The sequence below is a fragment of the Zonotrichia albicollis genome, chromosome 10, assembly GCF_047830755.1.
Source record: "Zonotrichia albicollis isolate bZonAlb1 chromosome 10, bZonAlb1.hap1, whole genome shotgun sequence".
In the NCBI taxonomy this organism is placed as follows: domain Eukaryota; kingdom Metazoa; phylum Chordata; class Aves; order Passeriformes; family Passerellidae; genus Zonotrichia; species Zonotrichia albicollis.
Window position 1 is genome coordinate 11059813 of NC_133828.1, and position 13250 is coordinate 11073062.

At 43.7% G+C, this 13250-nt stretch overlaps 1 protein-coding gene across 1 annotated transcript in view; it reads right to left on the reverse strand.

Annotated features, from left to right (window-relative positions):
* COL6A3 (collagen type VI alpha 3 chain) overlaps positions 1–13250 on the reverse strand; it is a 58539-nt gene that overhangs the window by 31612 nt on the left and 13677 nt on the right. The window contains exons 4-7 of the mRNA XM_074547995.1: positions 11913–12515; positions 7378–7980; positions 4548–5147; positions 2726–3292 (exon numbers count right to left, since the gene is read on the reverse strand). Coding sequence (XP_074404096.1) covers positions 2726–3292; positions 4548–5147; positions 7378–7980; positions 11913–12515 — 2373 coding nt within the window. The remainder of the gene's footprint in view (positions 1–2725; positions 3293–4547; positions 5148–7377; positions 7981–11912; positions 12516–13250) is intronic.

Here is a 13250-nt window from a genome sequence, read left to right on the forward strand (position 1 = left end):
TTTCGCAGTGGTTAATGTTCTCCTCGTACATTGAACCGAAGGAGAACAAAGCTCGGGGAGGGGAGGGCGAGGTGTCAGGAAAGGTGGTTCGGTTCCTTTGCCACTGGATGCAACCCCTGCTGAGGGGGCAGATGGGTGGAAGCTGGTGGAAATTGGAGTGCAGTGCATTCCGTGCCTTACCCACCGAGTCGTAGAATCATAGACCCATGGGAAACGGGGTGCCAAGGGATTTCTGGGTGCCATCTGCTACCTGAGCTCCCAAGGGGCATGGGAAGCTGGCATTTGACTTTGCAGCATGCAACAGGAGCCAGGGATATTTTGTTCCCAAGAAACAAAGAGCTTCTGGACAAAATGGCATACAGGGAGTGCTCACAGGGAGAGAAAAGCTTTTCTGGCGCATTACTGAACTTAGAAAGAAATACTTCTGAGAAGAAATTAAGAAATTGCTGGAGAGGACATCCAGCTGAAAATGCTGAAATGCTCTTCCAAGATGCATCTAGATACTCTAGATACTGATCTCTGGGGTTTTTTTCTTTACTATCTTCAGGCAGGAAAAAACATGCTAATTGTGGCCAAACTCTTCTTCTCAAAAAAAAAAAAAAAAAAACCAAACAAACAAAAACCACAAAGAAACAAGTAAAAAAATCTCAAAATCAAGACTATCAAGTGTCAAAGATCAGAGAACTTTGACCTGTTATGCTATTGACCAACAGAATTGCAAAGTTTAGGCTAGGCCAAGCAGAAAATATCACTGCCTCTCAAAAACAGCAACTGCTGGATGACATCCCAAAAAGTACTCTTGGCTTGCTTAGAGCAAGGTCGAGTGGAATAAGCAGGAGCATGATCTGCCCCTCTGAAGAAAATATTAATTATCTACTTATGAATGCTCAGCCATGTAAAGAGTTAACAAGGGCAGTTGAACTCTTAATGCAGACTTCAGAACAAATGTATTTCTTAAGAGGATTGTTGGAACCCTGCATAGGAGAGGAAAAATAATATAGGTGGGAAGAGGGAGCAGACATTGCCTGGTGTTTCTCTGTTTCATATACTTCCTCTAAAGTTCAGGAACAATGGGAAAGCCCTATTAAAAATCCCTGTGTAGCAGATAAAGAAGAAAAAAAAAAAAAGAAGAAAAATAAGATAAAGATAAGAAGATAAAAAATATAAAGAAGGAAAAAAATACAGTTGCTCCTATGGAATGGATGTCTTTTAGCCAAGAATACTAGGAAAACTGGGTGGATGCTGCTGTCCCTGAGCAAACAGCACAATTATTAATAGTCCTTGGTGGCCAAAGGAATTCCAAACGGTCTGGACAAGACAGAAATGGTTTTAAAAGGGAGGATGGAATTCAAGAGCACTGATTGCACAAGTCCTGGTTGAGACAGAAGCTGCACAAATATGGGAAGGGTCATGAATCCTCATGGAAAGGATGGGGTAAGAGATGACCAGAGGATGCCATTGTCACGCTCTGGACATTTGGAGCAGGCTGATGTTGGGGAGGCAAGGGTGAAAATGTAGAAGAAAACCTACAAGACCTACAAGGAAGGATTGAATGAGCTAGGTACACAGCTGGTGACATGAGGACTAAGACCAACATGTTAAGCCTAAATTAGATGAAAAGACTGTAGAAAAATCTAAGACCTTTTCATCTATCCAACTTAGATGAAAATATGAATGTTTGGGAGCAAGCTGACATCTGTGTCCTCCTCAGGTTGAAGGAGATGTAGAAGACTTGAACTGTGACTAGGGAGACAAAAGTGTGACGTGAAGGGAAAGTGCTGTCTGATGAAAGCAACTGAGCAGATTGGCTATGGAATCTGGAAAGTCTCCCCCAAAGGGTTTCCAGAACAGATTAGATCAATGTAATCCAGTTCTGGGCAAAAAGATCCTGCTGGGGACAAGGGTGTGTAGCAGATGGCACCCTGAGATTCCTTCCAGCCCTATTTCTTTTTCATGTTTCTATGATTCTAAGTCCATCTGCCCCCTTAGGGAGAGAAGAGATGGATGTTATCACACTTTTCCTTGTTTCCATCTCCTGTTGGGAGACGAGCTAATGCTCCAGTTGAGGTTGCCTCAGGAAATCACACAGCTGGACACTCATGATTTCCAGTACTGCGGTGTGAATTTGTTGTTGTGGCCATGTAGTTATTTTGAAGACCTTTTAAAAATTATTCTTTAATGAATCCATCTCATCTACTGAGCTTGAATGGTAACTGTGTCAAGAGCATCTGATTTATTGGTGTGTTTGTAGAAAATGTAGAAACTGCCATCATATCCTGGAAGAGATAGCAGAGCAAGAGTGAATCCAGTATGCTGGAATCCACTCCTCCAGAAGAGGGAAGCTGGAAAGAGAAATTGAGACAAGCCAGTGTTTGCTTCTTTTATCTCTAGCCCAGCATTGCACATCAATTAATGCAACATCTCTGGGGCAACAATGTCCTGTTATTTCAGGTTTGTCCCATGTTCTACACACTGGAAACAGCATCAGCTACAGCTCTTGCAGCAGAACAAAAGCATTTTCCCCACTTATCATCAAAATTTGGTTTGGCACTTAATGCTTTGCCAGATCAGAGTGTGAGCAGAGGAAACTCCAAGTACAACAGCAGTTTCTACACAATCATTTTAAACACCACCAGACCCAGATGCTCCAGTTACCAACTGAGCAGGGCATGTAAGTCATGTCTTTCAGCCTCTTGGAAACCCCAGGGCTTGGAAACCCCTGTACCTCCTGGCTGAAGCTGGACTGTTCTCAGCAGGTTGACTATGCTCGGCTGAAGCTCTGAAATCCGCTGGAGGGATTCGACGTTCAGAAGGAATTGTGGGGCATAAACAATCCTTTCCAGCTCTACAGGGTCAGCATTTTTGGCTCTGATACCAAAGGTTACCACTCCAGCGTGCTTCAGAACATCTGATGGCTCCTCCACATTGTCGGTCGATCTCCCAGCAACAAGGAGGACCAAAAACTGAGGAACCCCTTCTTCGATCCTGCTTCCACCTTCCCTCACAAACAGCCTCCTTACAGCCTCATCGAGTGCAGCTCCGATGTTCAGCTGCTTCCCAGTTTTAATCTTCATCCTTTTCACTTTGGTAAGCATATCTTGTTTGGATGAGTACTCGTCAAAGTCAAATTCAATTTGGATGGTGTCGCTGAACTGCGCGACGGCGACTCGCGTGGCGTCGGGACCCACGTTCAGGTCAGAAATTACTTTGTGTACAAAATCCCGGACGGCAGGGAAGATGCCCAAGAGGTTGGCTGAGCCATCAATCAGGAATAAAACATCCTTCTTGCTTTCTAGAATAAATTCACAAATGAAAAGGGGAGGGGAGGGAAAAAAAGAAATGAAAGGGTTTTTCTTCTCGTATGCCATCCTAGAAAATTGTCTGCAAGTTAGCTGGGTTTCATTCTTTCAGTATTCTTATTTACCAAAGTATTCAAAGTCTGCAGAACTATACAGCTTCTGAGGAAGAAGGGAAAGCAAGGACATGTCTATCCTAAGACTCAATAAATACAGGCACCAGACGGAAATATCATATATTGTATCACATCATGAATTGGCTGGTTCAGTGATGTTTAAGCTCTAGCAATATGTTGACAATACAGACATGAAGTAAAGCAGCAGTGGAGGATTTGTTGGGTTTTTTTTTCCTATTGAAAGGCTCAGTAGACAACAAATAGACAGTTCATGCACATAGACACGAAGCATTTTCTGGATCTTCTCCCAATTGCATCATAAGGAGCATCTAAATCCATAAAAGCCTTTCACCTGTTTCAATTTGATGCCCTTTTGATCTCATTGAATACCCAAGGCAAACCCAAGCCTCTTGTACTTTCATATTAATCTTAATGGTCTCCTTTCCATACTAACCCATCCCATATGTTCCCATGTCTTCCTGGGCAAATAGCCACGATAATGGAATTAATGAGAAAAGACCTGTTTAAAAAGGGTTAAACTTGCCAAAAGCCTTTGGGTTTAATACTGAAGGATAGCTTTGAATTTCTGGAATCAAATCCAGCCTCTGTGACAGCCTGATAACATCACTTTGACCAAGTGGTTCTGGGGATGGATTTGTACACCTGTTCCTGGCTAGACCTCTGCTCCTGTGTGCTCTTTGGCATTATTTTAACCTTTCCACACCACTTCTTGTGGTCAAAATCTCACGCTCCCATTGCCTGATTTAGTGCACATGATGCATTTACAGGTTGTGGCCTTCTTATGGGAATAGCAAGGGAACACCAGAGCCAGTGACTGGTGGGCACAGACTCACTCAGGTCCTCCTTTGGTCCTGACCTACCAAAAGACTTAAAACTGTGCTTTTAAGGTGTGGTAGCAATGACTTGAACAAAATTAAGTGCTGCCAGTGTCAAGCCATGTATTCATAGAATCATAGAATGGTTTGGTTTGGAAGGGACCTTAAAGATCATCAAGTTAAGCACAGCCATAACCACTTTGATGACTCAGGGCTTGGACACGTGTACTGTGGAAACAAGAAATTCACTTAAACAAGATCAACTTCATGCAGTCAGCATGCAGGAAGGTAGGCATTACCTGTTGGGGCGAGTGGAACCTCTTCCACACCTCCACTAACATATGTTGTTATGGGCTTATTTAACTCCTGGGGTAAAGCTGCCAGGGCACTGAAATCATCCACAAAATACACCATTCTTGGATTAAAGGCAATCTGCTCAAGTTCTGCCTTATCTGCATTCCTAACGCCCACAGCAAAGGTCAGCACTCCGGCCCGAGCTAATTCATTGGAAACTTGGAGGAAGGGATCGGCAGAGCTCCCTGCCGCCACCAGGACCAGCACCTGGGGCACTTGTTCATTTATCCTGCTCCCACCGGCCTCCGTGAAGTGACTCGAGAGCACAAAGTTCAGCGCGGAGCCGGTGTTGAGCACCGAGCCCCCCCTGGGCCTCAGCTGCCCCAGGCGCTGGATTATGTCAGCTTTGCTCTGGTAGGAGTACAGGGAGAACTCGGTTTGGGGGGTGTCACTAAATTGCACTAAGCCCACTCGCGTTTTGTCGCTGCCGACATCAAGGTAGTTAACTAGGTCGGCCACAAAGTCCCGCACAAAGGGGAAGTTGGCATTTCCGACGTTGAGTGATCCATCCAAAAGAAAGATGATATCCCTTTTGGTTACTTGAACTGCGGTAGAGCACAGAAAACAACGTGAGACATGGCACAAAACGAAAAATGGAATTTTTTTTTTTTTATCATGTGTGCATGCAGCGTACGCCGTACACGCATGTGGACCGTGTTAGGGTGGAGAGAGAGAGAGGAGCAAAGGTGTGATCAGCACAGAAGTAACAAGGACCTTGCTGGAAATGACTGAATTGGGCAGGGAAGGATCAGCAACCCTTTTAAATGTCAGGCTCAACAGCTACCTGAGGATACCTGCCTTCTTGAGCGCTGCACTTTACCGTCTGTTGTTACAGACATCTGTTTTGTGGGATGTTGAAGGGGGAAAAATTTCCCACTTTTGGCAGCTCTTAGTTCCATTTTTTAAGGTAAATCCTTCCTGGGCTATCTCCAGGCATCTGAGCTCCAGGATGTAGGTCTACACCTCAAAGACATCACAGGGTCATCACCCTTTTTTTGCTCTTTTTTTGTTCTAAACACGTCCAGATCACAGACCAAAATGCCAAGCTTTTAAATAAAATCTTGGAGATCTGATGTCATCCAAGACATCCCCCTAGATGCCTTCCTTCAAATGAATTATTCAAGGATTTATTTATGCCCTTTTCTAATTCTGCTCGTTATATTTCTGTTTAAAGCACTTCTGGCTAGATTCATCCATTCTCTAGCTTGCCTTGTCCCTGTAAGCTTGCTGTTCTGTATATAAAATACATAAATACTGAGCTATTCAGAACAAAAAGGAAATTAAAGGCTCTTTGGAATACAGGGATTGCTCTCAGATTTTACAGATTGTCTGGCTTTCTGTATTTTGAATTTTTCCCAGAAAAGTGCCATTCAAGGCCCAGGGTGAGACAATAGCCAGTTAAAATGCAACTGCCCAGTGTCAAAATCAGTTTTGTTGCTACACATAATAATTTATAGGGGTAGGATACAATCCTTTGCTTATTGTGTGTGTGAATAGCTGTAAGCACAAAAAAAGGACTGGAAAAATAGAGAAGCTGCATGAATGACCTTTGAAGAACGAGAAAACACAGGAACATTTTTAATTTACATTGAAAAATAAGCACATCAGCTTTGGTGTATAGCCATGCAAAACTGTATTAGCTGGAGACACACTCTGAAACCAAGCTTATTAAATTATAGGTCCTGTGATATTCATCTTCATTAAGGACAAGTATTGGCAAACTGATTTCAAAATGTCTTCTTTTCATGTAAATCAGACACATGCTTTAATTCTTTCAGGATTCTTTCCAAACATTCTGTCTCTTTTCCACTGCGGTTTATAATTTTAAATTACGTGAGAAACTAGAAAAAAGATGGACACAATTCAACAGCTACTTAAGCCAGTAGGAACCTCACTATTGATCTTACTGCGGGCTGGAAGAAATCCTGGTTTTCTAATGCTCACATGTCATGAGACAAAAATCCAAGGCTCAAATATGGTCTAACGCAACATGGATTTCACCTCAAGCATCTCTATTGTGAAGAAATCCTGAGAAATTTGGTATAAAATCTTTGTGCACCTAGAATAACTCTTGAAATGCAGGGGGAACTTCCTCAAAAGCCACAACCTTATCAGTTTCTTCCAAAGTCTACTGATGTCAATGGCAAGGACATATAAAAAGAGTCCACTGTCTTCCTGGAGCTTTGGATCATCTTCCAAACAGATTAAATTAAAATCAATACTGAAATATCTTTGCATGCCTCTTGGGGCTCGAGCTGAGTAAATAATAAGAAATCAAAATACGTTCTTAAAGGGTGAATTTCCGTCCAGCAATGTCAGCTCTGAACATCTCCACAAACAAACTGGCTTATGTTCTTTACACTCCAGTGAAACCTCTACTTTTCTGAGCAAACACCCACTATGGATAATTCCCAAACTGAGGAAGAGACTTTAACACTCACAGGTGTCCCATTCATAGGCTACACAAACCCTAAGAAGAGCAAAACCCTCCACTGAACAATTTGGGTACCTAACTACTAAAGCACATCTTCCACATCATCCAGGCCTTTAAATGTTGGTGACAAAATGAGAACAGGACAAAAATCTCTAGGAAGGAGCCATAAATCTGTAACAACAACCACGCTACCGAGTTCACTGACCTGTTCATGCACTCACATTAAAACATGCTGGAACATGCATTGGTATGGTTTTCCCCATTATCTGTACATGTCGCAGAATAAGAATCGGCAAACTTATAAACCACACCTCCTTAATTAGAAAAAGGCCTTTAATTACCTGAGGGTGGCTCTGGGACGAGCAGTCCTCCAGAGAGTGTCCGGATAGGTGACAGCACTTCAGGAAGAATGGCTTGCATGAACTGGAGGCGGAAGTCGTTCGGGTTGAACACAAAATCTTGTTCATGAGCAATTTCTTGAAGCTCTGCCAGGTCAGCGTTTCTCGACCCAACGGCAAGGGTCACTATCCTGTTCCTCTTCAGCTCTGCTGCAGCTTGGTCAACAGCATCCCTGGACTTACCCCCAGTGATGAGCACCAGCATGGGGAGCACCCCTTCCTCCACCCGGCACCCGGCAGCACTGGTAAAGAAGTTGGTCCTCACAAATTCCAGTGCCGAGCCAGTGTTGAGTGTCGTGCCACCCATGGGCTTCATCTTCCTCACATTGGCCATCACGTCCTTCCTGGTCTGGTGGGTGTTAAAATAAAACTCTGGCTTCACAGTGTCTGCATACTGTGCCACAGCCACTTGGATCAGCTCGGGTCCAACCTCCAGCCTTTGGACAATTTTGGCAACGAAATCACGGATTGCATTAAAGGGGGCGGCCCCCAAAGCAGTTGAGCCATCTATCAGGAAGACTATATCCTTCTTGTTCACTTCAATAACTGCAAGTAACACATGAACATCATGTTAGCCTTCAAAACACTCTGCATCAGTTCTGTGCCAACAGCTAAGCAATGTTCAGGACCTCTTGTTTATTTGGAGTACTGTTATTCTCAATGCCTTTAAAAAGGTCTAGATTAATTTTTTAGACTCCAGCAGAGGACTAATAGTAAATCTGACTTTTTTCCCTTTCTAAAACACCAAAGATTTGGAGAGTTGCAACAACTGTGATTTTTTTACACACTTGAATAATAAAATATATGTACATGTGAAAGCATAGATGGAAAGAAGGAAGGAGAAATCTTGGCACTCAGAGGGCACATGAGATAAAATAAGCAGGTGATGCTCCTTCCACCTGCAGAGGAACCACCTTAATGGTGGTGGTTTGGTGTGAGAAGGATTAGGTTCCTGAGAACAATGACACAAGTAGTCTCCACCTACTCAACATACCTGGATTTTGGGTCTTTGCATCCTAAATCTTATTCCTTATTTAACAAAAATAAGTTAGGGTTTCTCTTGGCACAGCTGGCCCAGTCATGGATGAGCTGGATTGTGTTCTGGTGGCCATGTCTTTAACAAACAGGTTTCCTGGCTTGTTACTTCCAAAACTTTATTATTGATGATGGCACAGGACACAGAAAAGGAAAAACTAGCTTTCCAGTGTCCTGGCTAAGTTTGAAGAAAGATAGTCAGGGAGGAAAAAAACCCTGTTTTGTGGCATTGAAACCAAAGCATCATGATATTAAATACAGCAAATAAATTTTCTTAAAAGGTAGATATTAACAAGACCAAAATGATTGTGATAACAGCATTATACATGATTATCATGATGCCTAACCTTGATACCATCTTTTAGACAAATCCTCTCACATCATCACCTCCCTGACTTCATGCCATTGACGTGAGAAAGGAAACTTTGTGCTGCTTCCAAGTCATGCTGGAGCACCATGAATCATGGTGTTATGTTGGATTTGGGGTATCCTTAGATCACCCACCCACCTAAGAGCTCCTGAGATGGGTTCAGGATCCAAGGAGGCAGGTCCATCACCTCCCAGGCTTACTGCCTGCTTCCACAGGAATCTCACACCCCCAGGGCAAGCAGTAGCAAACACTGCCTTGCCCTGCCTGGATGGAGAAAAGCAGCCCCCAGCCCATCAGGGCTCCTCTGCATGGAGTCTGTTTACTTTGGATTTCAACAAAGAACAAAACTTTGGCTGCAGTCCTCCTTGGCCAGCCACCAGCTGGCCATGGATAGCCGTGCTCCCAAAGGCTGGGTGCTGTCAGGTTTCTCACTAGGGGTGAGCGCCACGAGACTGGGCTGCCCCGAGGGGTGACTTGGAGCTGGGGGTGACATTTGTGACTCGGCTGCCCCTCTGCCCACAGATCCTGAAAGATCTGCCAGCCTTGCATCACCTTTGCAAACACGCCTCTCATGGAGTCATGCTAGAAATAGTATAATTACGGACCAATCGTAAAAAATGGAAGTTTAAAATTGCCTGCCATGGTGCTGCCAGGCACAAAATGATGAGGACGTGCACAAAGCAAACGTGGTGGTGCCCTCCTCAAGCCACAGCCTCAAGCGAGCTGACAGTGGTCTGCAATTGGCTGCCCAGGCTGTCAGAACAGAGCTACACACAAAGCAACGAGGATTTGTGTAAATGATCCCTTTCACAGAGCCATGATTTCCAGCATTGATCCCTCCAGCCAGGTTTTTTTCCTCCTCAGTTACTCCAAGGAGGAGAGGGCTGAAAACAGGAAACTTTCCAAATGGATAGCAAGGACTGAAATCTCTGCTTTGTGTAACCCAGGAGAAATGTCCAAAGCACATCCCAGCAACTAGAAACTCAAAAGTGGAGAGCCTGAAAACTTTTGACTTTTGGGGGAAACATCAAAGGGGCTTTGGAAAGATGAGGGATGCTGGGAAGGAAGAGTTCTCTCAGCTTCTCATTCCTGTTGCAGCTCTCAAATCCTGCAGTACTTTTCCCTCAGAGGAATGCAAGAATCAAACCCAAAACACACAGGAAGAAACAACCCACGTTTATGGTTTGCATGGACGCAATTAATGCAAAAGCCTTTGAGCAGGGCTGTGCACATCTCATAGGGTTTAATCCAAAGCCCTGTAAATCTGATGGCAAGCCTCCCAAGAATTTCAAAGGATTTGGGATCAAAGCATTGTATCTTTGACTCTCAAAGCTGGGAATGTTGGAGGGTGTCAGCGCTGAACCCAGCCCTGCATAGCTCCATCCTCATTGACATGTCAGCTGTCTGGTGAAGCTCCTCATCTAACTCCATCATCCAGGCTCCCCCACTGGGTGAAGGAGCAGAAAGCCTCTTTGGAACACCCCTTCAGCCCAGGATGAACAGCTGGCAAGCTAAAGTGAAGCAAGATGACTGCAGCATTTCATGGGAGCACTTGGCACTCAGAGGGTTTAGCATCCCTTTTGGGCTGCACAGTCTCCCAAACTGCTTTGCACTGCAGCCTTCCAAGTTGTCGATGTCAACCAAGCAAACCAGTCAAAATTTATTTCCATGGGTCTCAGGGGAAGGAAATTCCCTAAAGATCCTTTGGAAATAATCTACTTCTCCATTTAACATCCATCTGTATGTAACTGTACAGGCTGACGTAGTACCTTCCACAAATGAGCTGGAACTTTAAGTGAGAAATATACAAGTGGAGATGAAAAAAAAAAGGTACCAAAATTTTTTAATCTTGCCATTCAAACTGTTAAAAATCAGACAAGAGGAAAGAGAGATTTTCCACTGAGTTGCATGGATCCCAGTATTCACATTTTAGCTACACATGCCGACTTCATATTATTTGGCTAAATATGGCTCTTGTAGGGTGCTACAAGAAGTTCTTCATGTTCTTTCCTGGAATAATCAAGGCAAGGTCATAAAATGATCTTTAAGGCAAATTCCTCCCTTTGATTTAAGCCACAGGATAGCAACCATGTTTAGGCATGGATCAGCAAAGACATCTGGAATGCAGTTTTATATGTCAACATACACCATGAGGAACAGTGTGTACAGAACTCCAGACTGACAAGGGGATCCCACAAGTGCTGTTTGCATTAAGCATCCTGGTAATTAAGTGCAGCAGCTCCAGGCTGGCCCCTTCCAGGGGCCTCTGCAATATGACATATTGTGTCTTTCATAAATCACCTATTTGTACCATAAATCCAGGTATTCATTATTCTACCACACCTGAGCTGATGCTAGTCCAGAAATAATGCCAATGGGACTTATGGGTGACAAAGTAACCTAAGTGGAATATTAACACCTGCATTTTTAAGTCCCACAGCCTCATGGAAACAGTAAACTTAGATGATGGATCAAAAGTAAGGATTTCACTCAGAAGAACGAAGGGCTGTTCAGTTTTTAAGTTCAACAAATATGAATGCCACCCTTTTACCAAGGGCAGCCCAGAGGTTCAGTGAGTTGTAGAATTTTACTGTTTTAGCAAGGAGATAATTTCAACTCTGGTACACAGGGATCCATTTAGCATTCCTGATGCCTTCCTCAGCCACATTTTATGGTCATGACACTTCCAACTGACATATAATGTAAGCTTACATGGCATAAATATTTTTGCAACTGGCAGTGCTGCAGTGTTTACTTCCAGGGTGCTTAGATACCTCAATAAGGATTATGTGAGTTTTTTATTTTACTCTTTTTTTTATACTCTGCTCCTGTCTTTTAAAACACCCCATATGTCATGCCAGTTATTGCAACAAGATCTCATGGTTTTTGAGAGATAACTCAGTGGGTTAGTGAGTTTCTGCACAGAAACACTGCTTCTCCATAACCAGACCAGAGAGATTAATTGGAAAAAAAAAAAAGAATAATTAAAGCTTTAAATATGCTTGTAAATTGTGCAAAAGCTTAATCATTCATGGATTCACTGAAATGCAAGGGTCTAGAAAGGCATACATACCTTCAGTCACAATGGTTGGGGCCGCTAACAAAATGAGTCTTTGGGCCACTCCAACAATGTTGGGCAGTAATAATTCTTGAAGAGCATCAAGGTTACGGATATCCAGGGCAGTATAGGCGAAGCTTCCATCAGTAGCAATCTGCTGCAGCTCTGCACTGTCAGCATTCAGGACCCCAATGCTAAACGAAAATATACCAGCTTGCTTCACCGCTAACAAGCCCTCTCGGATATCATCACTAGATTCTCCACCACTTATCAGCACTAAAATCTGAGGCACCGCTTCCTCTATCCTGCTGCCTCCCGCCTGGGTGAAGAGGTTCTCCACCACGAACTCCAGTGCCGCACCGGTGTTCACCTCCTCGCCCCCGCGGAATCCGAGTGCCTTCACGGCATCCAGGACATCCGCCTTTGTGGAGTAGCTGCTCAAAGGGAACTCGGTTCTGGGTTGATCACTATACTGCACCACCCCAATGTGTATCTGCTGAGCTCCAACTCTGAGGCTCTCAATCAAATTTACAAGGAAATCGCGTATGGCTGGAAAATTGACACCTCCGATGTTGTTTGATCCGTCAATAAGGAAAATTAGGTCAGCGGACTCTTGAGCTTTAAAAAAAAGAAATGCAAAAGGTGAAAGCATTAAAATGGGTGATTACATGCAGTTGTAACAGTGTTCTGACATGTTTCTTGGAAAACCAGTGAGAAACACGAAAATGAGAAAACAAAACAACGTGATCACTGAGAAGGTGATTTTTGCCTCTTAGTTCTGCATTCTGATTGAATATGAGCTCTCAGGCCCTTCCCAGCAGCATCCACAGCCCATCAAGGGAGGGCTTGAGTGAACACAACACGAGCCAGAGGCTGTAGTAACACGGGGTCAGCATTCTTGGCATGCAAGGAGAAACCTCTGCAAAATACAGTTTTTGGAAATCTACGTACATTCTGTCAGTGGCCTGTACTGTCCAAATATTTAGACAGAGCCAAAAGAAAAGGTGGAATTTGGTGGCAATTCATAGTGAAAGTAGAGGTTGAGGAGGTTTTTATCATTGCTGCCTTCTGTTTTTTGGGAGGAAAAAAGCCAGCATTTACTGGATGCAGGGAAAGTTTCAGCTTCTCTGTCATGATTCTGCTCTTTTGCTCGTTAAACACAGAAGCTGAATCTATGGGCTTCCCCCACCATGAATAAATATTATTTAAAACACATTTGTTACAAACAATTGAAAAGGTTATCATTACTTTTCCTTGACTGTAACTCTTTTACCAGTCGCCACCATCCACCTGAAGCTATGTCTCTAGCAGGCTGACCCACACAGTTCTCAACCCAGGCCACGCAAAAATTGC